Raw genomic sequence first — 24,153 nt, 5'->3', positions numbered from 1 at the left:
GTTATCGATACGAAAATGTGAGTTATATCGATTGATCGATACTCTCGTTATATACATAAAACGATTTCGATTCGACCACTATACTTGCGGCGTTTACACACGTGGTCTATTTGAGTGGTCTGTCTATAACCTTACTTTGAAATGAGCGTCTGCTTCTGCTGGTTTGTTTGTTGATGTTTTTTGTTGAAGGAAAATTATTTAAGTGATCATGGCTGATTTGATTAAAACTATCGAGGACGATGAGGAAGTTCCTGATTATTCAGAACCGTCTGATTTGGAAGATGACGTGAGTTTTGTTTTTAACAATTACCTTACAGACAAGTGGTAGTAAAATTTAAATGTTTTTATTGTTGCAGTATCAGCCTCGTGTAAAAGAAAAGAAGAAAAAAGTAAGCCAAGAAGTTGACGAAAATGCTTTTTTTACCTGTGAACAAGATTACAATCAAGACACGTGGAATGACTTGAGCAAATACATCAAAAGAAAAGTCAAGACAAAGTTGGATGATAAAATAAACAAATACAAAAATTTGCATAAAGACGTGGTATGCATCCCAATAATTTACAGCTGAGTTGTTTTATTTGTATGGTGTCTAAATATCGTTTTAACTTTTAGATGAACGAGGAAGATGATGCAGAAGTTAAAGAAGACGAAAATGAAGTTGAATGGTTTCAGAGCGAAGAAGATCTGAAGAAAGGTTGGTATATACTCAATGTTTTTTCTTTCTAAATTTATTATGGAAAAACTTCAATTAAACTATACAAATTTCACTTCCAGATAACATCAGAACAAAAGAAAAAAAGGCCAAAAAAAAAAAAGAAAAGACGCCCGAAGTAAAAGATTTGATGGAATTTGAAGAATGCAATACTTTTACACAAGCAGCATCATTTTACAACATGAATTTGTCAAGGCCTTTATTGAAGGTAAATAATCAATGAAACGGGGTGGTCAGTTTATTGAACGAATATACACTTAACTCTTGTATCTATTTAGGCAGTCACGTCGATGAAATATACAGTTCCAACGCCCATTCAAGCTGCAACCATACCTTTAGCACTTATGGGTAGGGACATATGTGGCTGTGCTGCAACTGGTACTGGAAAAACTGCAGCTTACATGTTGCCGACGCTGGAAAGGTTGCTATTCAAACCCCTTGACGGAATGGCAGTCACAAGAGTCTTGGTTTTGGTACCCACAAGAGAGTTGGGTGTTCAAGTTTATCAAGTTACGAAACAACTAAGTCAGCATACAACTATTGAAGTTGGCCTGTCAGTTGGTGGCTTGGATCTCAAAGTTCAAGTAAGATAAATGTGTAATAAATTTTTCTTCATATCTTATTGTTTAAAATCAACGAGTGGTTTTTTGCCTTATAGGAAAGTGTACTTAGAAAAAATCCTGACATTATTATTGCAACACCAGGACGTCTTATCGATCACTTGAACAACACGCCATCGTTCTCCTTAAATACAATAGAAATCTTAATTTTGGATGAAGCAGACAGAATGTTGGATGAATTTTTTGCTGATCAAATGAAGTTCATCATCAAACAGTGTGCACGAACGCGTCAAACTATTCTATTTTCGGCCACAATGACGGAAGAAGTGAAAGACTTGGCTGCGGTATCTTTAGAAAAACCAGTCAAGGTTTTCGTCGATAGTAACCAGGACGTTGCATTTAATTTGCGACAAGAATTCATAAGGTTTGACAAACTTAAAGCTACATTTTTTTAATTTCAAAGAGAATGACGGTAATGTTTTTCGCGTTTAGGATTCGGAAAGACAGAGAAGGCGATCGCGAGGCAATATTAGCTGCACTTATATGCCGAACTTTCCACGATCACGTTATAGTATTTGTACAAACGAAAAAGCAGGCGCATAGGCTGCATATTTTGTTGGGACTATTAGGCGTCAAAGTAGGAGAGCTTCATGGTAATTTAACGCAACCTCAACGCTTGGAAAATTTAAGAAAATTCAAAGACGAGGAGATCGACGTCCTATTGGCGACTGATGTAGCTGCCAGAGGTTTGGACATAAGTGGTGTAAAAACGGTTATTAATTTCGTTATGCCAGCCACTCTCCAACATTACATTCACAGGTAGGAATTATTTCAGACACACAAAAATTCGTACACAAAGCTTTAAACAAAATTTCCTTCACGTAGAGTGGGCCGTACCGCGAGAGCCGGTCGTGGTGGTATTTCTATTTCTCTGGCTGGTGAGGTGGAGCGCGCCGTTGTTAAACAAGTTATCGACAACGCGAAAAATCCAGTGAAACGCCGAATCATTCCAACCGACATAATCGCTAAATATAATAAAAAGTTGCAATCCCTGGATGAAGATGTCCAAAAGATCCTGGAGGAAGAAAAGGCTGAGCGTGAGATCGCCAAAATGGAAAATCAGGCTAACAGGGTTGAAAACATGCTCAAAGATGAAGACTCGAAGGAAGATCGGGTTTGGTTCCAAACCAAAAAGGAGAGACAGAACGAGAAGGAAAGATTAAAGCTGAGTGAAAAACAGAAGGCTGGAAAATCGAACAACCAAGATCCATTGAACATCGTGCAGGAAAAGAAAAAGGCGAAGAAGAAGAAGAAGCCGCAGTTAGATCCGGCGGAAGAGAGAGCAATAAAAGAATTGAACAAAGTTGCAGCTTATCAGGCAAGAATGGCGAAGCGTAATAACAAACCCAAGAAAATCCGCACGATAATCGATGATAGCGAAAGACCATACAACAAACGACCGGAAACAGGTGACTAAGATTATAATCAGCCATAACTGTATTATTTAATGTAAGCTCAAAAATTAACTATTTTTGTGGTCGTTCATTTAGGTAAAAAACGTAAGTCGTCGTTCTTCAACGATTTGACGGATACTAGTCAAAAGGGTGTCAAGAAAATGCGATATGAGTAAGTGGACAGATACAAGTTTTCATTTTTTGTTGCGTTTTTTTTTTTTTTTTTTTTTTTGTTTTTACACTTATACATAATTTCTGATTTTCAGAGCAAACGATAAAAGAAAACAACAGTCAAAGAAACTCAATAAAAATAAGTCGAAAGCTAAGCCTAAAAGTTTTGGTGCTTCAAAAGGGAAAGGAAAATCGAGCAGAAAGTTCAACATGAAGCAGAAGAAGGCCTCTGGGAAAAGAAAATAATTGTATCATCCAGTTGTATAATCTGTTTATAAACGAAATAGTATGCTTTTCATTAAAATTGTATTTTTTATTTCTTTAAAGTGAGTAACTCAATTGAATACAGTACTTGTGTCATTGTTAGTTGACAATCAGCACTGTATAAACGAATCTATAACGTTTTATTAAGCATTATGCCCGTTACACAGAAATATGAATACTACGGTCGTTAAAAATTTGTTAATTAAATAGCCTCATCGAGAAAATTTAAAACTGTTAACCCAAGTTCATCCAAGAATCCGTATCCTATGTCTTAAGATGATTTGAATAATTTTTTTAATACATTTTTTACATGCTCTTGGACAAGTTTTAATTGTCAAAAACGATTTAATTCATGTTAAAAATAAACATAGTACCATCATTTCAGTGCAAGGAAAAAAAAAATTACATTTTGATTTTTACTTCAATCATAGCAATTAAGTTTATCTCAACAATTTCCTCTCACAAAACTTTCATACATTTGTATAAATCACTCATATACTCAAACACTCTATGTTAATAGTAATTTTATCGCAATAAAACATAAGAACTAAGCCTGCACAGAAAGTGTATTTATATCCAGAACTGTTAGTAAATCTATTATCTTTCTCTTACTGTTAATAAACAATACGTCATAAATATATCATTAAATTATTAGTAATTTGTATTCAAAATATTCAGAAATCCCAACCAAAATTACAGGAAATTGAAAACTATCCAATATTCGTAAGCCGGTACTCCAAACGGCAAGTTATTTTTCATATAACACAATAAATTTTAAAAATTGTGCTCTTAAAGAAGTAAAATAAAATAATTGAACAAAGGGCTTTTGTGTATCATCAGAGTATAATTTTACTGATGTACCGTCCAACAACTACGTTAAATATTTTTTTTGTAGAATATAATCTATACTTAATGCAAAGAAAATTAACACTTTTCTGTAAAAATATATAATAATGACAATCTCTTACCTAATTTTTTCGCAATAAGAAAGGGTTTACAAACAATAAACTTCAGGTTTCTAAGATAATGCTATTTAAATAATTATTCAAAAATTTACAATCTTACAAATTTCAGACATGAGATATATTTCTATACCACTGAATATATTCTGATTTATTATTCACTCGCATACTTAACACAAAGTTAATCATTTATGTATATATCTGTACTGATTCAAATGTGGATTGATTTTCATTTTGATGCAACACTTAAAGACGATACAAAAAACTTCTGGTTTATTAAAAAAACGTCATGCTTACATTAATACAAAACTATTAAATACAAACTGACAACAAAACTAATGAAAATTTAAATTTAGATAGTTTTGATTTTTTTTAATGGTACCAGTTTTAATTCACCATTAAAACAAAATAAATTACAATAGTATAGCGTGACATGGTTAGCTTTTTCTATACAACACAATTTGTTTTGTTTTAACTTATATAGCTACAAGAGCCTGTATTGTAGACTAATCGATTTTAATGAGCAATAGACAAATATTAATAACCTATTTATCGCACTTTTTAATCATACCTATACAAAATTATATACTGATCACTTTTACTGTCTTTGAATCAAATGATTTCTTTTTTCCTGAGTGTTGTGAGTCTCCGGGATAAACTTTTCAAACTCTTGATTTTATGCATCATTTTTAAAGACATTACAAAGTGCCTTTTGATCTCATTTAAGTTAAAGTTTTTGGCAGCCACTTCACTTTCTTCATTTACTTTCTTGTAAGTTCTACAATACACGTAAATTATAGTTACACGTCATTACGTCACCGAAATCTTACACGCTAAGTATCTTCTAGAAATACGCAAACAGTTTCTGTATCAACTGTTGTACATTATTAACCAAAATAATCTGTTTTTTTTTTTGTTTTTTTTATTTTTATTTTTAGTTGTGATATATTCCCGCAATGTTCTGTAAAAGTGTTATCACACTTTGTAAGTTTGTTTTTTTTCTTTCACAATCTTATTCAGTTTACTTATATTCTTGTCTTAACTCACAGTTATTTACTATTTTTGTCTGATTCTTTGCATGGTTTTTTCTCTGGTGGCTCTTCGATCTGAAATTAATGTATTTTCATCAGTTACGACATTCCTATAATGTAAACGAACAATTTGATTTTAATATGCAATACTACTCACTTCTTCCTCTTCTACTAAGCCTGGCAGGTGAATTCTTGTTTCAGACGCTTCTGAAGGCTAAAAAAAAAAAAATTAAATTTTAGTAAAATTATTTTGAGATTTATTAAACATGCAACTAGGGTCACAATATTATTAAGCTACGAAAACTTGACGTCGACAACATACACCAATTGTTATTACTGCTTTTACCTTAGCATCAATACATTCCATTTCGCCATCATGCAGCTTGAAATAACAATTATGATTGTTCAAGGGGATTTTTAAAGCTGTTTTATGAGGTTGCAACGCATGTGTTACAGCTTCGACTTGTGCAAGAATAACCGACCAATGAATGAACTATTTGAAGTTCTTAATTATAGTGAAATATAAAAATGAAAACTTTTGACGAACAATTTTCTATAAATTACGTGTTAGTAAATTATCATCCCCTTTCGTCAAAACAATGCGTTGTTCAACATGTTTATTTCAATTTTGAAAGAAAAAATTTATATAAAAATAAAAAATCACAATGTTATTACAAGTACTGCAAAAATGTAAGTTTTCTCACGTTCGTTCATTGATTAGTTCACTGAAACCCCACAGCATCTTAATAAAAACCCATCATAAAAACTATGCTTACCCTAGCATCGGTTTCATTGGGTCCAATGCCAACTTCTTTTTGTTTGCCCTTTGTTTTCCGCGTTGGCCTTTCGTTCGTCAGTGAGTTTATTCCCTTTCCTTTCGGATTAATCATGTTGATTTGCAGCTCAGCTGGCAAATAAATTTTCGTATTCGATATTATTTCGTCGGCTCGTTTAAAGTACATAGTAGGTATCCGGGCCTCGCTGGGAAAATCTTTCATGTCATAGTTTGTTGTTTTTGTAAAAACAACATTCATCGCTATATCACATACAGCCCACAATTTCTACAAAAATAGGCCACGTATACATTAGTTTAGAAATTTCACTGTATTTCGTCTCGTTTTGTCAAGTTTACAAGTGTAAATACTCACATGGTTCATAACATCGTCATCAGGCCTCAATCCATCTTTATGATTCTTCATTCTCTCTATCAAATTCTTATAAAATCCGTAGCAATAATACTCGTTTTTGCTTATCAATGGCTCCAAAATGAACCATAAACACTGTTGTATAACTTTCAACTGGCTGACCGATGCATAATTTGTGAACTCGGGATCATGAGCGAGTATAGGTACAGCAAAAACCAACATATAATCAGGTAAAATGTGAGGAAGTTTACCTAAAAAAAAAAAAAATAACAATAATAATAACAATAATTTTAAACGAGTAAATTACGCAATGACTGATTTCTATCAACCATCATACCAAAACGGAAATACAAACGTTCAATCTTACCCATGGCTCGTTCTACGGTTCCCAACGATAAAGTTTTTACATAATCCCTCCTTTTATTAATATCGGTTTGCATGTAAGTTTTAATCGTTTGTTTTAAATTTTTGTTTTGTTCTTTTCCAGCTAGGGCATAGTAGCCCATAAAATCCAAAGGCAGGCATTTATTTGGTATACCTCTGCCAAGACCTTTATGTAGTTTGTTACTGAATGCTTCTCTCACTTGATAAACTTCATCCTGAAAAGGAACACCATTCAAAAATGAGAAAAAAATTTTTTTTTTCAAATACATTCATAAAAATATATTTACTAACCAGCATCAATTGAGACAAGTTATAAAATTGTTCAGCTGTGTATTGATCACCAACTCCCTTTTGTTCGCAAATTTTCAGCATGGAACAGCCAGCTTGAAGGCGTAACCAACTCATTTCTGCTTTACTAAGACGTCCTTGTTGGAGCAAATCACCTTTATTCATTACAAATGCATTAAGCATTCTGAATGTTTTTTGTGCAGAAAGTACATCGTCTTTGAGCCCTAACAGCCACCGAGCCATGCATTTTAATCCTTCTAGTCTACAGCGGGTCTCTTCTGGCAGTTCATCTTCTCTACACCAATCTCCTTCGATTTCTGGTTGCTGCTCAGGGCTTTCTTTTACTAGTAGCTCTTTGACAATCTGTAAAAGTACCATGAAGGATTACACTTCAAGTAAACACATAAATTTTTAACGTTGTAATTTAATAATACTATACTTGTGTCTTACCTTTCGAGAGACCATACTCTTAATGTGTGAATGATATTTTTCAGGTAAATTGTAGGCAATATGGCCAAGAGCAACGATTGCTGTGCGGTAATTTTCAGAGGTAGGAGTAAGATTATTTTTTATTGTTTCAATGATTTCTGGGAATATTTGATCATGACTGTTTATCATGTTGACGAACAAACATCTAACTGCTTGTTTAGCTTGCTTTGTAGTTCCAGATTCGGAGTAAGTCTTACATATAGGCAGCAATTGTTCCATAATTTCTGGTGATACTTCGCACAGAGGTTTGTACTTTCCTAAAAATGTGAATATCGAAAGAACGAGTGGGGCAACCATTTCGTCATCCAATTCCAAAAATTGCACGAGCTGTTCTAAAATGTGATCGTGCAAAAAGTGCGGCGCAAATACAAACGATAGCATCTGTAATAAAAATAATGAATTGAGATGCATATTGATTTTAATTATCAAAGGTAGACAATCCCTGCTTACCAATAATAATCGAAGTCCCTTTTCACCTGCGTTATTAGGATTTAAACCGACTTCTTCGATTACATTTCCACCTTTTAGACAGTCCAGCACATATCCTATTAATACCTGTTGCAAAAAATTTTATTCATGTAATCATGCACAGTTGGTGGAAGGATGAGAAAAGAATCATTGATTACAACTTACTTTTATTGCCTCTTCATCAATTGTAACCGAACTAACTCGTTCCAGCAACATTTTGATTGTGTTGTAGTAAAGATTCGTCATTATGGGTTGACCTAATTTTTTCAGCACGGAACTGATAGCTTCTGCGCAGTCTTTGCACGTAACCGTGGGTGACAATATCGTTTCCATGCTCTGCATCAAAGCTTGTTCTTTTTTCAGATGGGCACTAAATTTTTGAAGAAATTCTTGCACTTTCATAGGCTCAGGTAGAAATCGAGAAATTTGCAGGATCTTTTGTGATAATTCGGGTCCAGTTCCTGTTTCGGACTTTTTGATCATCTCAATCCACTCGGAAACAGATCTTCTTACACTAAAAACATTATTTAAAAATTTTCAATCAAGATAGTCATTTTCTTATTTTTAGAATAACAAACAACTTTAAATTCCGGCCTTAAAGCATGTTAATGATAAAAACTCACGCTAATTGATGCTTTTGAAGTTCCACAAAGGCTTTTGACGCGTGGTCATCAATGGTACCCAGCAAGTGATACAGCTTCTTCATTCTGTCTTCCGCCGGTAATTGATAAGGCACTAAGCACGTGTTTAGCAATCTTTCCACTAATAATCGATCTTCCATTCCCGCCATGTAATATCCATGTAAAATCTTATCCTTTATCCACGTCACAGCTTTTTTCGTCGCCTGAGGTACATCCGCGTCATTCAAGTGCTTCTTGTAAATCATTGCCAGTCCGGACATGGCCTCCTTTCGAATTTTAAACTTTTTGTCCAAAGTTCGCTCTTTTACGAATTCCAATAGATCTTCACTATGCGACACGACTTCAAAGTCTTTGCGAGCTGTCGTTACGATCGCCATAACAACCTCGTATCTCACGTTCTCATCAGCGTCATGTTGTCGCATCTTCAGCGTGTCTGTGATGTCCTTCCTGAGTTCAGGATGATTCAGTAGAAAATGCATGGAATACTGTACACACTTGATGCGTATTGATACACTTATGTCGTTGAATCGACCCAGAAAAGCTCGCCAGAGTAGCGGGTGTTGCTCTGCAAGTTGTGATCCTCGTTCAGAGAACATTCGCGCGAGGAGAGCCACAGCACCAAGACGCTCCTGCTCATTTGAAGATTTCAACTTGCACTCCAGCTGTGGCAGGACGGACATCAACACGCTAGGACATATATGATTGAGCTCGTAAATGAGGTCATACACCTTGCTGGTGATTTGTAATTTGGCCTCTCCTTTGCCCATTATGAGCACGTGATTAAAGAACTGTTAAGGTAAAAAAAAAAGGCTGACTTAACAATTCATGTAAAGTGTAATTATGTATGTTAAAAACTGACTCAATGAAGAAACTTACGGATTGAATATACTGTTCTAAAATGTCACTGCACTTGACAATTAAATCTTTTGCTAATGCATAGGCATTTTTCTTCTGAGTTTTATTTGGTTCAACAATATTTATAAGAATAATGTCCAACAGTTCATTACTAACAAGATCAGATTCGGTTATGAGAGGACACAGCACATCAAGCATAAAACTTTTAACTTTGCCTGAATGCTCATCACTAAAAGGAAATGGTTAGTTTATTACCAATGTACATAATATAAGCCCAACAAAATGATGAAGGTATGTGTACACTTACTTGACAATTTTGAACATTAATTGAAATAGAGCACAAAATATATCTTGGCAGTCTTCAAGCTCAAAACACATGTTAAAAGATTTTACATAAGCCAAGTTTTCAAGAAGGTAAAAATATCTTTTGAAAGCTGGGTCCTTGGGATCTTTCAATCCAGCCAGTTGTTTAATTAAAAAAAGGAATATAGTTTTTACCTACGACAAAAATTTACGCATAAGACTCAATAATTACGAGAAACTGGTAACAATGATTAATTGAAATTTCAACAAACTTGATTTGGATCTTTATAAGGAGCCTCAGGTGCATACACCCTCAGTACATCAGCAATACAACAAGCAATCAATAGTTGCACATCTTTGCTTGGGTGCTGCAGGAAGGCATCTTCAGCCAGATGTAATGCCAATGGGATGTATTGTTGATACATCCCTTCATCTTGTCCCATTGCTTGGAGAGTATGTGCAAGAGTCTGCAAAGATAGAAGTATTTGTTACCTACCACATACAGGAGACCAGCAAAAAAAATGCTAAAAATGAGGGAAAGAAAAAGTTACCTTGAGCCTTCTTATGAGCTCATCCGACCCAAGATCATCAGTGACGGGTCTACACCCATGTGGATAAACTATTTCTGACATTTTGTCAGTCTTCTTGTTTCAATTCGACAGGGTACTGATCAATTTTGTTGAATTAAAATACCTTCCAAACTCTGTAACAAATGAAAACAACGTACGCAAACGACAAATCAACTACTTGAATTATGTATAAAAAAATAAAAAATAAAAAATAAATAAATAACATAAAAAAACTTTAGAGCGATTAGCGTATACTTTAATCATAAAATTTCATACAAACTAGTCGCGAATAGGGATTATTATTGACTAAAAAAAAAAAAAATTTGGTAACAAGCTAAGCACAAATACCACATGGCATAAGGACAATGAACGATCCCTACCTTGTTTTCCATCAACATAAACAAACCGAGCAAGCGAATCAAAACGTCAGCGTCAATAACCATCTGAACGTTACCTTAACAGTTGAAGTACAAAAAACAACTTGGCCTACGAGTACCAAAAAAAGTATACGAGCAAGAGTACTTCATTACCAAGTAGGTACACCATGTACATCACGTACGCACTTTAATACAATAAGAGATAGTAGTAAATACGTACAAGAAACTCCATACACACACGCTCTCGGTGACGAGGTTATGTGCACCCACGCCTCCTCGAGAACGTACAACAACCCCCCTCGCGACCTTCGCGTAAACATCAACAGGCGGACAGACAGGCCTTTCGCGCGTACAACTAGCAATCGCCCCGTAAATAAGATATATATAAGTAAGATTGTTGCTACTTACCTCAGGACAGGCATTTAAGAGGTCACGACGAGACTGCGGGCAGGCTAGCTCTCTGGAGACGACGCTGCTGCGCCTCCTCGCACACCCAGAGGCCCTGCACAGTGCACACACACGGGAGGACGCGCGACTTTCCCGGAACACAACAGAGGTGTATACAACCTCCTCCCGCTCTTCCCCAACAAAAGAGGAAGAGAGACGTATGCAATTTCGCTCCGATGTGTAAGTGTATAGCGGAGCTGTTGGTGATGGTGAGACCGCGGGAGAAAAAGAGAGAAAACTGAGACTGACTGAGAGAGAAGAGCGTACTGTGATGTGCTACGTGCTACTATACTGCGGCGGTGCGGCGGCTCCGGCCACTGCAGGCATGCAAGAGCGTGCGGGCAAAAAAGACACACACACACACGCTTCGCCTTTTGCTTGGCCGCTTGGCCCTTGACGAGTTGCGTTGTTGTGTTCTGCAAATCTGCAGTCGCGTACACACAAACACACACACACACAGAGGGAGAAAGAGGGGCGCGCTGTACGCACGCAACAGGATGATTCGTTCTAAATGGAAACGGTGATGATGCTCATCGTCAGGAACTGAAGACAATGGCCGATGTTGTTCAAAGTATTGGCCTCATCCTCCAGCTGAACAGTTCTAGCACTGCAACCCGGGAGCAAAAACGAGCAACTGTCGCTGACACTCATGTCTCTCTCACCCTTTTCAAGGGTGCGACGTGTATAATATATTATAGTCTCTATATCTACTTGGTCATATATTATTGTTTCAATGCACCAAATAAACGCAATAAGTACACACATACACCGTGTTCTTTGTTAATAATTGTTGCAAGTATAATATACACTTTCAAGTTTAAGGACTGCGCGCGGGGAGACGTACGGTGATTGATGGGGGACACCCCCCCGGGGGGGTTAGCGCGGTGCCAGTATGAAATTATAAGTAAATATTGGAAAACTATGTGCCAACAGACGCGGTACTGGTGATTTGGCGATGCATCAGGCCAAACGATCACAATAATTTATCTATTATCTGCACCTCGTTTACGGCTTTTGCCATGAACCCCCCGGCCACAGCATGAACTAAACTGCGTGGTGCAACGATGGCCGCGGCTTGAATTTTCAGTTTCGCTCGCGCTTTTTAGCTATGGCGCTGTTGCACGTCGTGTGCGCGCGATATCTGCTGCCCTAAGTTTTCTGCTGTAATCATAAATATACAACATACGTGTATAGACAATAAATTTGAATGACAGAGATTGAAAGTGTGTGGGTCAAAAATTGTTTACTGTACGAAGGTCCCCACAGCTATGTACTTTATTTTAATAGTTTTTTGTCATTTCAACGCATTTCTAAGTTAATAACTATTGTTTAACATTAATTCAGCTATTTTTTCGTGCATTTTCAATTGTTGCAAATAAAGAAAAACGAGAAAGTGGGTGAATCATACGTATACATAAAATACGTGATTTCACTCACGTGTATACGAGATCAGTTTTTATTACTTGAAATTATAGGGGATTCTAAAATACAATTTTTTGATTGCTATCGTATTTTTTTAACAAGTTCTTTTTTTTTTTTTTGAAACAGGTGTATTTTGTGGAAAAAAATTACTTTTAATCATGTCCTGCACCCAAAAATTATAAACTTTGCTTATGGTTACAATCACATTAGTTCTAACTAATTACAGATTTGCTTATGTTACCGTCTAATCTTTTTTTCAAAATGTTTGTTTTTCTATTGTTAATCGCAAGATTTTTTAAGGGCACTTTCAACGTTTTTTCTCGTATGATACAATTCGCGTGAAATTCGAGACGTTCTGCAAAATCGTTGATACGAAATAAATCAAATTAAAAAATCTTACGAAATTCGTTTAGAAACACAAGTTTTAAAAAAATTGTATTTTAAGTACAAAGAGAAGAGGAGGAAAAAAAATAAAGAACTGGGTTATCGTGTAAATATTCGATCAGTCAGCAAGTTTTTTTCAAGAGATGGAATTTCCATTGATATGCTATCTCCCGAATATTATCAAACTTGTCTTATTCTCTTTGTTTTATTCACGCATGAACCGATGCAGGAAATCTCGCTCGTGTTATCTTAAATTGAGCGGATATTTTAGTATTATAAAAACTTAATAATTTTTTTTTTTTTTTTTCTTTGTTTGCTAACATTTTGATCTTGTCGAAAATGTAAATAACATTAAACATGCAAAGATACGTTGTACAAATAAAGTTTGTATACACATCACTTGAATATCATTATGTTTTATCTGTTTTAATCTGTCTTTTATCTATACATGGCCAACTGAGATATATTACAACACAATGCGTTCAATTTTTAAACGATCGTTTGGAGATTGCTACAAAAAAGTGTAGTATTTTTTTTCTCGAATCACCACTTAAGATATTAAATATGCTGAAAACTCGTGGTTTACAATAAAATATACGTTACCTTACTATTAAATATGAATCAACGAAAATTCCAGTAAACGTCAATTATTCTTCATTTTATTTTTATTGTGAATCGAGAGCTCAGAAAAATGTACCCGAATAAGTGTGATTTCCAAGAACATAAGTACAACAGTTCCAAGTCAAGAACAAAACTCTAACTTAACCGAGATAACGAATTTGATTTATTACTTATTTATTTTGGGTATAATAATACACTTACCATTGAAGAGTTGATTAGACTTTTATCAATACCAAAAATGAAAAAAAAAAAAAAAATACGTCTTATTCGTCCCGTAGTTTGTCACGTATGACAATATAACGCGAAAATAGCTCAAAATTAATCTATTTTTCCAAATTAAACAGGTAAAGTATTCACCGGAAAACCCCTTTTAAAAAGTATTTTTTCGGCTATCTTTAATTTGACGGTATACTTTTCATATGTAATCAAACTCTTTACTCTTTTTTATCATACTTCGTGAAACGATGATTTCCTTTATTTATAGCAACACTCAACTGTTAATTTAAAAATCTAAAAAAACCTCCACACGTCATTTACAATAAATAACATAAAAAAATAATTTATCTCAAAGTACAGTAATCATCCAAAGATGTTTTCCATGTTCCATCAAAATGCTCATTCCGTTGATAATATATTTGGTTAATTATTCACAATAAATAATGACAAGTACTAAGGGCTATGCTGTTCAAATTGACTTTATTTGAAAAACGAAATAAAGTCAATTTGAACAGCATAGCCCTTAGTACTTGTCATTATTTATTGTATTATTAGCTGTTCTTGGAATCAAACAATATCTTAATTATTCACATTTACATTCTTGTTGATTTTATTACGCACAACCAATGAAAGACAACCGATACTAGTATCTATGATACACAAGGTCATATACATGTTTATATTACAGTTGACGAGTGTTCCGTCATTTATTATAAAATCGTCGGTTGGACAACAAAACGAAACGTCGACAAAACAACGTAATGTTTGTAATTTTAAATAAAAATAAAAAAAAAAATAGTTATACACTATAGTAAGTTACCCGCGTTATTCAAGACCCTCCAATAGGAGACACATTCTCGCACGGAACTGCCCACCGAGAGAACAATTTTCGAATCACGCTCACCGCAAATACCAAAAAGAGCGCAAATGTACGAAATGTCTGATAAAGCCTTCTCTTTTTTTATTATATATAATTTTATTGCGAGAGTATGAAGTCAATATACGAATCACCCCAGAGAGAGAGAAGCCCACGCAGTTTTCAGCAAACATAAATAACATCCGCAATGCTTTGCGCTTGATTTTGAAAAACCCACTGTTACATTGTTTATTCGTGTATACGTATATAATACTTTGCTCTCGAGAGAGCAGGTGTGTAAACACACGAGTCAAATAAGCCCGGTATGTCCAAACGACACACTGTACTTCTCGCAGCTTCCAACATTCACCGCCTCGCGCCAGTTCACATTGACAATCGGCGCTTCGGTTATTTAATTCAAATATCCCGATACACCAAACATTTCGGAGAATCACCGATGAAATCTTCGTGGCAGGGATATAAATATATTATCCCCCGGTACATACTCAATACATATACACATACAACTTATTAGGTTTTTCCTTTTCCGTGTACCGGTACACCAAGTAAGTAGACGCGTGCGAGAGAGGGAGGATAGTAGTGCAGTGGCAGTTGTCGTGTACACCCGTACGCGACATGTTTCCATAGCGTATGTATTAATTCATCATCGCCAACGCCGGGACTGGGTGAAGAAGAAAAAAATCTACCGAGAGACGTGTGTGCGTGCGCGTGCAGTGTACCATACACGGGTGGATGTGCACAAGTGTACACCGGAAGGAAGTGGAAACAGAAAAACGATCGAGCGAATGAACACCAAAGGAGAAGAAACACGGCGTAAGGAGGAAGTGCGGAAAGAAGAAGAAGGAATAAAAAGGGTCGCGCCCGCGTACGTGTAAAGCACACGTGTGAAAAGGACTTTGTTTTTTTGTTTTTTTTTTGCAGTAGTAAAAAAAACAAACAAAAACAAAAAAGGAGTCGAAAGACGCGTAATTGGATGCTGCATTCCGATTAAATTGTACGACATTCGTATACTTGTACAGAGAAGAGAAGGAGAGTTGTGGTGCTGCAAGTGGTGAGCGCCAGAGAGTGTACGCGCGCGTGTATGTGTGTATATATATATATACATGCATATGCATGGCACGTAGCATGCGTCATGCCTCTCTTAATTTCTGACTCTCTGGGGTGCAGCTCTCTCGTCATCATCAGGAACGCGTTCGAGGCCTACGGGCGGGGAAAACGATTGTCGTTCTCTCAGGTAAAATCATTATACACTGCTCTGTCTGACGCACACCACTTTAACGCTCTGCTCCAAATTTTACAGTTTCACTTGCTCGTGGTTTCCTTTTTTTTTTCTCTTTCAATTTTACTTGTACACATTTTTATCCATCAAAACGATTCACTATAGCGCACATGTTTTGGTTTTTGTCCGCGCAGTGATGCAAATAGTACAAAATGGCAACAGGAGGAGGAAACTTCATCAGCAAGCCCGCAAGGGGCTGGCTACATCCCGACCACCTCATGTGCAAAGAAGGAGTCACTTATGCAGTACGAGTGAGTCTTTATTTGTTTATTTGTTTATTTATTTTTTTTTTTTGTTGGCAAAAGCAAGTGTCGAGTATTCCCATCGAAATGTCCTCGTTTATCCTTCCAGTACGTGGGCTGCGTGGAAGTTTTCGCCTCGATGAAGAGCCTGAACTTCGAGACGAGATCGTGCGTCGCAAAGTAAGCCGATTTTTCCATCTCTGTCTAAGATATAAATATATATACACACACATATATACATGTTACATGATCGACACCGATCTATCATACATTGATTGTTGTTCGACTTCAACAGAGAGTGCATAAACCGAGTTTGCGAGGCAGCTGGACTGAAATCTGCCGACAAGAAACGAAGGGTACGTATATGCGCATGCAATCGGCGATGACGGCGATCATGTAACTCGAAAGAACATTTTCGTGTCCACGTCAGGTCGACAACAAGGTCAAGAGGGCCATCGCGGACAAGCCGTGCATGGAGCACGCGGGCTCCAACATCAATTTGACAATCAGTAGTTCTAGTCTGACCCTCACGATCCTGGAAACCGGCCAAGTCATAGCCAAACACATGCTGCCGCGGATATCGTTTGCTTCGGGTGGCGATACCGTTAGTATCACCCCTTTTTCTTTCTTTCTTTCTTTCTTATTTTTCCCATATACTATGTTGTTGTCGAGGACAAAACAAGTGACTTTTCTTCCCTCCAGGAGATCCTCGACTTTGTGGCCTACGTAGCGAAAAATTCGTCGGAATGGAGGGCTTGCTACGTGTTGGAGTGCGGTGGTGGTCTGGCCCAAGACGTGATCCACACCTTCGGACAAGCCTTCGACTTGCGCTTCAAGGAATTCCTCGAGAAGGACACCACCGGTAAACTGTGAGTTTGGTTTCCCTTTCGTTTTCGACCGATGTGTATACTTATCGAGGAGCCAGCCGAATTTGAACTCGAGAGTTTTGTTGCAATGCAGTCCAGCAGCGGTGAACGGCTCGAAGGAGGCCGATCGGGATTACTACAACGACTTGCCGGGCAAGGTGCCGCCGGACATTGGACCACCTCCGGTGCCACCTTTGCCGGCTTGCTCGGCTACATTGCCCAATTTGAAACACCACCACTCGAGCTCGGCCAGCGTGGGGACGCTATTCACCAGCAACAGCAGCACTTGCATACAGAGCACACCTTTGCTGGATCCGATCGCCGGTGGCGTCAAATCGTCGGAACAACAGTGGTCTGGTAATTTTTTTTCCCCTCCATTTGATCCATCCAAATATGCGCGTCCATGGGCGGTTAATGTATACATGTATGGCTTTTCCAACAGACTCGGGTAATTTGATAGACTTGAGCTCGGACGGTTCTGTGGCATCCAATTCGAAACCGGAGCACAATTACGTCAATGCGAATCTTGACAATCGGCGAGAGCCCGCAACATTTTTCGATGCCTTCGACATGCGTGAGTTGGATGATAAGAATATATTGTTTTCGATCAATTGATTTGAGTTTACATTTGTGGATGGTAAATTTGTTCTTTTACAGAGCCATTTAGTACAGCCATATCGGAAATGAACAAGTTGAGTCCGCAATCTCAGAGGCGACAGTTGAGGCAAGAGATTTGGTATCACGGAAGCGTCAGTCGCGCGGAGGCAGAAGCTATGTTGACGAGAGTAATGACAATTTCCTCTTCTTTTTTTTTTTTTTTCATGAGTTCATGTCAATGAATCAAGGAAAGAAAGCCCTAGTTCAGAAAATCTATTGTGTGTTGGATTCTCTAATATTTTCCGGCTAAATGCAACAGTCAATCCTATTTTTAAAAAGCGCTTTCTTTCCCCGAGTCTTTAGACACAATTATTTTACAAAAGTGAGTGTGACGTTTATTGTAATTTTTTTTTTTTTTTACCAAGGATGGAGACTTTTTGGTACGTGAGTCACAAGGTACACCGGGGCAGTATGTTCTTACGGGAATGAATCATGGGATACCGAAGCATTTGTTGCTCATGGACCCCGAAGGAGTTGTTAGTATAATTACATTACTATTTTTAAAAATTGATATGGCTTGTGATATGTTTATAGTAAGACAAAAAAAAAAAAAAAAAAAATTATAAATAATTTCAGGTAAGGACGAAGGACCGGATATTTGACAGCGTGAGTCATCTTGTTAATCATCATTGCGAGAACACGGTACCGATAATTTCGGCCGACAGTGCACTGATACTCCGATATCCCGTGCCAAAACGGACAGCATTTTAAAAATCGAAATTAAAATAACAAAACATTTTACAAGTCATGTCTTGAGCACATCTTTCATCTATACATTTAACACTGAAGTGGATTTTATCGTGCTGTTTACAAGCTCTTCCTCTAATAAATGTATTTTTGTATTATATTCTTTAATTGGTATAACAATCGTAAGATATATATATATGTATGGCGTTATAAATACGTAAGCTACAAGTGTGTAAAATCAAATTTAAGAACAAAAAAGTGTCTATCCATGCAAAACGAGGAAAATATTTTATTTACTTTTTATCTTTTGAATAAATTTTATCAAAAAGAAAGAAAAAAAATACTGTTGTTTCCATTTGTTACTATACATGTTCTGTTACATTGTAACACTTTATTGATTTACTTTAAAATTACATCTCTTCATGTAAGTAATGACGGTTATTTCTCATACGTCAGTAAGTGATTCAAACTCTTTGTAGATGACTCACACTGTTTTAAAGATTTTAAGCTTCCAAATGTAACTATTTATCACGGCAAGTGTGTAGATGAGCTGTATAAAAAAATTGAAATCGTACGTAATAGTAAAAGAAGCATTATTATTATATTTCTTAAGAGTAACAATTTAAGGAAAATTACAATACGTTGTATAAATGTTCATCGTATTCACGCCGAAGTAAAAAATGGAGGTAATGGGCCATCACTGCAAGATATTTGTGATACGAATAAATAAATATCAGTTGTCTCCGAAAGTTGCGAAGGATGCACAAAGGATATGGTATGCATGCAAATACATAAATGCAGTATTATTTACAAAAAAAAAAAAAAAAAAAAAAGTACTCGTAAAAAAGTACGTCACTAATGACTTTGTTTCTTCTGAGGTTTTACTGCAACTTTCTAATGCAACAACCTCCACTTCGTTTCCAACTACTTTTCTCTCGTGGGGCTTCAGTATACTTATTATAATTATAATGTGTTCTCCGAATGTGTAACGACAAAAGCAATCAAATTTAAATGGGTTTCTCGTGCGCATGCGTCAAAATTACAGACTAACAGTTTGAAGTTCAACTTCTCGTATGTATACCTGTCCATCGTACGTACGTACGTACGTAAAAAAAAAAAAAAGTTTTTTCGGGAACAAGTTCTAATGACCGTAATGGCATTTTTACTCTGATAAGCTTTCGAATTTAAAAAGACTCAAAGAGGAATGCACTTGCGTGTGATGTATTTCCTATATGTATACATACTTGACTTTACACCGTAGAAAATCACTGATTTTGCTATTTTATTTTAACGAGCAGAAAAAAAATGCATACGAAATATCCATACTGCCTATACATTATACCTACAATTAGCAATTCCAGTATACTACATATACATATATATGTATAAAAAATGTATCGGTGTAAAAACTAGCCACACACTCGTATCGTTCGCTTCGGGCGTTGATACCATCGAGTCCAAAGCAACGCCTATCGCTCGGCTACGTGTATAAAGTTTAGAAATATTAGATAAAGAAAAGACCAATTGCCTGCGCCGCGCAACGGCTCGACGTATCACAATGCCTTTTTTTTCCACGTAAATGACGTAAAAATTATTTTTTTTCGTCATTAAAAGCCATTTGGAGACAATAGCCTTCCAAAAGATTTTCGACTCGGTCGACCAATGCTTGTCGGAACGCAGACAGAGTTTGCCATTACGTGGTTCCAACCGGCAGTTGAGTCGCGCAGCGGTGCGATATGTGAATCTCTGGGCTATAGCGCATTCAAGTAACCCTGCGATAAACATACCAAACGACGTTTGTATGTCACGCGTGAGTGTGACATTTTGAGTTATTTTTTTTATTTTTTATTTTTTTTATTTTTTATTTTTTTTCCACCTCTCGTTTACCAACGGGGAAACACCCGGAAAAGAACTGCCACTCGATAACACAAGAGGTTCAATCATGGGGATGCTGTTTAGCAAAATAAAGAATCGCCGTGCACAAAACGCACCCGTGCCCGACCAACTTTGCAGTAAATGCATGAAGTGCACGCAACCGCAGTTGCCGGGTAATTTGCGTTTAATCCACGATTTTTTCACGACATTTTTTGTCCTTGATCGTGACGTGTTGTTGCAGCGAAAGACTCGGAGGTGCCGAAGGACTCGGAGGTGCCGAAGGACTCGGAGGTGCCGAAAGACCCGAGCCCGAGCGCTTCCATCTCGAAACCGGAGCACAAGCGTGGCAATGATTTCGTCATTAAGACGCTGCGGAAAAAACGACGAGAGATTTCAACCGCGTACGATTCAAGGGAGAAGCGTAAGTTGAACAATTAATCTTATTTTTCGGTCGAGGAGAAGCAAGCGCGGGTGGATTTTCGTAGCTGGAGTTTTAAGGGTTTCACTCTCCACCTTGTTTTTTTTTTTTTTTTTTTTTTAACAAACAATCATTTTGTGTGGTTCAGTCTGTAGATTTATCACGAAAGAAAGGAAATACTGAGTTGGTATCCAAATCAAAGGGATTATTTCATATGAAAAAAAAAAAAAAAAAAAAATACCGTTAATTATTTTTGACAAAGAAAATTATAAAAAATTTTTTTCTACTGCTTTTATCAATCTTATCTTTAAAAGTGGTGGCGATAGTTATTTGATACCACGGGTAAGACCAGGTCTACTCCAGTATGCCACCTTCTCTCAAAAAGATCGATTACCACGTGGTTTGTTTTGTGGGATTTAATAAATATTAATTGCACTGAATTTTAGTAATAATACTTATATTTAGTAATTTTCCAACGATGCATGCACATACGTTATTGTAGAAAAAAAACTATTTTTAGAGAATTACCTGTTCGTTTATACTTTGTCATTGTAAAAAAAGGAAATTGTAAGCAAAATTTGTTGAGAAATGCTCGATTTCTTATAAAAATCAGCGAATTCACGCAATCTTAGTTCATACGGTTTTATAGATGCTGTCTCGGAGAAAAAAGAAAAATATGCAAACGAATGCATAATCGAGGCGCATCGTAACAATCAGCGGGAAACGACCGGCACTTCATCATGTGATGCTAACAACAACAAACGTAACGAGAAATTAAATTACATTTTGTAATTTAACAAAAAAAAAAAAAAAAAAAAGAATCAGAAACTACTGTTTTTTCGTTGATCTTCCAGCTTCCAGATCCAAAGAAAAGCGTGGCTACACGAATGAAGCGGTGATACAGGCATTTTACAAAAATCAACGGCAGACCGCGACAACCTCCTCAGATGCGAACAACAAAGGCAAGTTGAACGAAAAACTAAACTCATATATATATATATATATATATATATATATATTTTTTTTTTTAATCATCGGATTTTATAAACTCAAGTTCAAATGATTTCACAGCTCCTTACCCCAAAAAAAAGCACACCTACATCAACAGCTCCATGATCAAGGCGTTCAACAGCAACAAGCAAAACACTGCGGCTCCCTGCAACGGGAATGGCACAAGTAAGTCGAACAATCAACTTAAATTTTGTATTTACGAATCGGACAAAGTTTTAACTTGAAACGGCACAGCTTCGACCTCCAAAAAGATGTCCGGGTACGCTAACGATTACGTTATAAAGATGTTTACCAAGAATCGACGAGACACCGGCGACACCGGCGGTAAACGTAAGTTTTGAATCGGACGTTTGATTTTTGATTTTAAAATCACGTAGAATCTCGTGGACTCTGATTGAAAAAAATTTACAGCCGAAAAATGTGCGAAAAAACCTGCATACATTAACGACGCCGTTATCAAGGCGTACAACAATAATCGGCGAGACACCGAATCGCCCTTCGACGCCATTGATCCAAGTAAGTCGAACATTGAAATGGATTATTTTTTTCATTTTTTCATTTTCACAAAACAGAGAGTACGGACGGACTCTGGTTACAGCCTCCAATTCGGCAAAAAAGCCCGGCTACATCAACGACGCCGTCATCAAGGAGTTCAACAATCGAAAAGACACCGAGTCGTCCTGCGACGCTAGCGACATAAGTAAGTAAAAAAAAAAAAACGCGAATTTTCATCCTTACGAGTGAGCGTAGACCCAAGATCGGAAGCTTTTGCAGCTTCTAGCTCGAGATCACTGTGCGATTACGACGACCAGTCCGTGAACAGTGCGATGAGCCACAATCGCCGAGAGACGGAAACTGAGCTAGATGGTAACAATACGCGTAAGTCGAGTGGAAAACTAAAAAAAATTTCATTTGACATCACGTCACATTTTAATGTGAAATATATACATATTATGTGTCGTAGATACATACAGCAGATGCTTCTCGGAAATAAGTAAGAGTCCACAGTCGCAGAGGCGGCAATTGAGACAAGAGATTTGGTACCATGGGAGACTTGGTCGCAGTGAAGCGGAGAAACTGTTGGCTAGAGTAATTGCGATTTGTTTTTATTTGTTTGTGCAAACGGCTTGGGATTAAAAGGAAGTTTTTGAAATTATTTGGTCAAAAATTCCACTTCAGAAAATCTATTTCTTTTTCTTCTTTTCTTTTGTTTCAAAACAATTTTTTATGATAACGAAACTAACGACGTTTTAATTAATTTTTTTTTACTGTAAGCGTAAGATAATAACAGTTGTTTAACGAGGCTTTAATTTGAGTTAATTATTTTTTGAGGAGAACGGCTGCTTTAACATTTTTTCTTTTTTTTTCAATAATCCCCAACAAAACAGCGCGGATGATTCTTACTCCACGGGTGGCGCTTTTTCTTTAAAAATTTAATGAACAGCCCTTTTTATTGAATGACTTAGACGTACCACTTTTTTTTCAGTTGAGCAAAAACAACTCGAAATAATTCTTGATAATAACAGATTCTGGTGTTGAATGTAAAATTTTTTTTTCAAAGGATGGAGACTTTCTTGTGCGCGATTCTCATGGTTTGCCAGGAAATTACGTTCTTACGGGTATGAAAAATAGAAATCCAAGACATTTAATGCTCATAGACTCCACCACAAAAAGTGTAAGTATATACTTACATCTGATCTTAAACTTGGTTTGGCTTACGACGAATCGTGAAAACAATTTTTTTTTTAAATTATTTCAGATAAGAACTAAGGATCGAATATTTGAGAGTGTGAGTCACCTGATTTGTTATCACACCGAGAAATCAATACCAATAGTTTTGGATAATGGTGCACTGTTACTCAGTCATCCCGTGCCGAGACAGATAGTACTTTAAAATTTAACGACTTTTAAATGTTACTTTTAAAACCAATTATTTTACATCACGTTCGTGTATTTTATAATTGGAATAAGGTGAGCTCGACCGTGCTGTTCACCAGCTCTTCCTCTATTAAACGTATTTTTTTTTAATTTTTTTTTTAGTTCTGATAACAAATGTAAGATTGTATATATATATATATATATATATATATATATATATATATATATACATTTATATATATACACATACGTGATGTCACAAATACTTAAACTACAAAAGTGTCAAATAGTGTTTTTCAGAAAAACGAACTAAAGTTTCACGCATAAGGCACAACTGCTACATATACATATTTTGTAATCAGAGTAAAAAAAATTTATAAATAAATTTGAATATTCTTTGTAAATTTGTTTGAATTTAATTATTTTGATGTATTTTGTTAAAGTTAAGAAACCCAAGTGATACCCAAACAAAATGAAATAACTAACGACTTTATAATTATATTAATCCATACAAAAACTATTTGTAATATGCATGTATTTTTACGTCCGCATAAATTGACATAATTTCTACATGTTTTTATCTTAAAATTTAATTTACT

At 36.3% G+C, this 24,153-nt stretch overlaps 4 protein-coding genes across 7 annotated transcripts; 3 read left to right on the top strand and 1 right to left on the bottom strand.

Annotated features, from left to right (window-relative positions):
- Positions 1 to 103: 103 nt before the first annotated feature.
- Rs1 (Dead-box helicase Rs1) lies at positions 104 to 3,548 on the top strand. The gene is made up of 10 exons (XM_089593393.1): positions 104 to 286; positions 357 to 542; positions 614 to 695; positions 776 to 921; positions 992 to 1,297; positions 1,372 to 1,697; positions 1,766 to 2,092; positions 2,159 to 2,742; positions 2,824 to 2,899; positions 2,994 to 3,548. The coding sequence occupies exons 1-10, from the start codon at positions 209 to 211 to the stop codon at positions 3,142 to 3,144; spliced, it is 2,262 nt and encodes a 753-aa protein (XP_089449519.1). The 5' UTR covers positions 104 to 208; the 3' UTR covers positions 3,145 to 3,548.
- Positions 3,549 to 5,136: 1,588 nt separating this feature from the next.
- On the bottom strand, positions 5,137 to 12,146 carry pds5 (cohesin associated factor B pds5). 4 transcript variants are annotated; one of them, XM_089593389.1, is made up of 16 exons: positions 11,083 to 12,146; positions 10,280 to 10,431; positions 10,001 to 10,195; positions 9,733 to 9,923; positions 9,447 to 9,654; positions 8,553 to 9,358; positions 8,095 to 8,443; positions 7,912 to 8,016; positions 7,423 to 7,842; positions 6,976 to 7,335; positions 6,656 to 6,899; positions 6,304 to 6,551; positions 5,932 to 6,216; positions 5,502 to 5,537; positions 5,313 to 5,369; positions 5,137 to 5,230 (listed from the first exon to the last, which is right to left on the bottom strand). In XM_089593389.1, exons 2-16 carry the CDS (start codon positions 10,358 to 10,360, stop codon positions 5,174 to 5,176), a joined length of 3,642 nt encoding a protein of 1,213 aa, XP_089449515.1. In that variant the 5' UTR covers positions 10,361 to 10,431; positions 11,083 to 12,146; the 3' UTR covers positions 5,137 to 5,173. The 4 variants fall into 4 exon arrangements, with proteins under 4 accessions (XP_089449515.1, XP_089449516.1, XP_089449517.1 ...); XM_089593390.1 differs by having other exon boundaries at positions 6,668 to 6,899; XM_089593391.1 differs by lacking the exon at positions 5,502 to 5,537.
- A 3,024-nt stretch (positions 12,147 to 15,170) lies between these two features.
- LOC106636595 (SHC-adaptor protein) lies at positions 15,171 to 18,702 on the top strand. The gene is made up of 11 exons (XM_089592770.1): positions 15,171 to 15,875; positions 16,055 to 16,171; positions 16,272 to 16,342; positions 16,458 to 16,518; positions 16,593 to 16,766; positions 16,865 to 17,031; positions 17,123 to 17,385; positions 17,471 to 17,602; positions 17,686 to 17,813; positions 18,051 to 18,161; positions 18,262 to 18,702. The coding sequence occupies exons 2-11, from the start codon at positions 16,073 to 16,075 to the stop codon at positions 18,394 to 18,396; spliced, it is 1,341 nt and encodes a 446-aa protein (XP_089448896.1). The 5' UTR covers positions 15,171 to 15,875; positions 16,055 to 16,072; the 3' UTR covers positions 18,397 to 18,702.
- Positions 18,703 to 20,074: 1,372 nt separating this feature from the next.
- On the top strand, positions 20,075 to 23,717 carry LOC149374568 (uncharacterized). Its single transcript, XM_089593195.1, has 13 exons — positions 20,075 to 20,182; positions 20,283 to 20,420; positions 20,489 to 20,668; positions 21,315 to 21,428; positions 21,520 to 21,627; positions 21,737 to 21,841; positions 21,911 to 22,006; positions 22,088 to 22,192; positions 22,275 to 22,376; positions 22,451 to 22,555; positions 22,641 to 22,765; positions 23,238 to 23,351; positions 23,436 to 23,717. Exons 2-13 carry the CDS (start codon positions 20,315 to 20,317, stop codon positions 23,568 to 23,570), a joined length of 1,395 nt encoding a protein of 464 aa, XP_089449321.1. The 5' UTR covers positions 20,075 to 20,182; positions 20,283 to 20,314; the 3' UTR covers positions 23,571 to 23,717.
- The last annotated feature ends 436 nt before the right edge of the window (positions 23,718 to 24,153 follow it).

The sequence above is a fragment of the Copidosoma floridanum genome, unplaced genomic scaffold, assembly GCF_036245765.1.
Source record: "Copidosoma floridanum isolate Cflo_tuat_1 unplaced genomic scaffold, Cflo_Japanese_pri ptg000019l, whole genome shotgun sequence".
Taxonomy (NCBI): Eukaryota; Metazoa; Arthropoda; class Insecta; order Hymenoptera; family Encyrtidae; genus Copidosoma; species Copidosoma floridanum.
This window is presented reverse-complemented; position numbering and strand designations above follow the sequence as displayed.

Excerpts from the sequence above, each read along its gene's own strand:
- Rs1 (XM_089593393.1), top strand. The coding sequence starts at position 209 with ATGGCTGATTTGATTAAAACTATCGAGGACGATGAGGAAGTTCCTGAT. Across the intron at positions 1,698-1,765 it reads TTGCGACAAGAATTCATAAG|GATTCGGAAAGACAGAGAAG; the intron begins GTTTGACAAACT and ends TTTCGCGTTTAG. Across the intron at positions 2,743-2,823 it reads CAACAAACGACCGGAAACAG|GTAAAAAACGTAAGTCGTCG; the intron begins GTGACTAAGATT and ends TCGTTCATTTAG.
- pds5 (XM_089593389.1), bottom strand. The coding sequence starts at position 10,360 with ATGTCAGAAATAGTTTATCCACATGGGTGTAGACCCGTCACTGATGAT. Across the intron at positions 8,017-8,094 it reads TTGATGAAGAGGCAATAAAA|GTATTAATAGGATATGTGCT; the intron begins GTAAGTTGTAAT and ends TTTTTGCAACAG. Across the intron at positions 5,370-5,501 it reads TGGAATGTATTGATGCTAAG|CCTTCAGAAGCGTCTGAAAC; the intron begins GTAAAAGCAGTA and ends TTTTTTTTTTAG.
- LOC149374568 (XM_089593195.1), top strand. The coding sequence starts at position 20,315 with ATGGGGATGCTGTTTAGCAAAATAAAGAATCGCCGTGCACAAAACGCA. Across the intron at positions 22,007-22,087 it reads CGGCGACACCGGCGGTAAAC|CCGAAAAATGTGCGAAAAAA; the intron begins GTAAGTTTTGAA and ends AAAAATTTACAG. Across the intron at positions 22,377-22,450 it reads CTGCGACGCTAGCGACATAA|CTTCTAGCTCGAGATCACTG; the intron begins GTAAGTAAAAAA and ends AAGCTTTTGCAG.
- LOC106636595 (XM_089592770.1), top strand. The coding sequence starts at position 16,073 with ATGGCAACAGGAGGAGGAAACTTCATCAGCAAGCCCGCAAGGGGCTGG. Across the intron at positions 17,032-17,122 it reads AAGGACACCACCGGTAAACT|TCCAGCAGCGGTGAACGGCT; the intron begins GTGAGTTTGGTT and ends GTTGCAATGCAG. Across the intron at positions 17,603-17,685 it reads TTTCGATGCCTTCGACATGC|AGCCATTTAGTACAGCCATA; the intron begins GTGAGTTGGATG and ends GTTCTTTTACAG.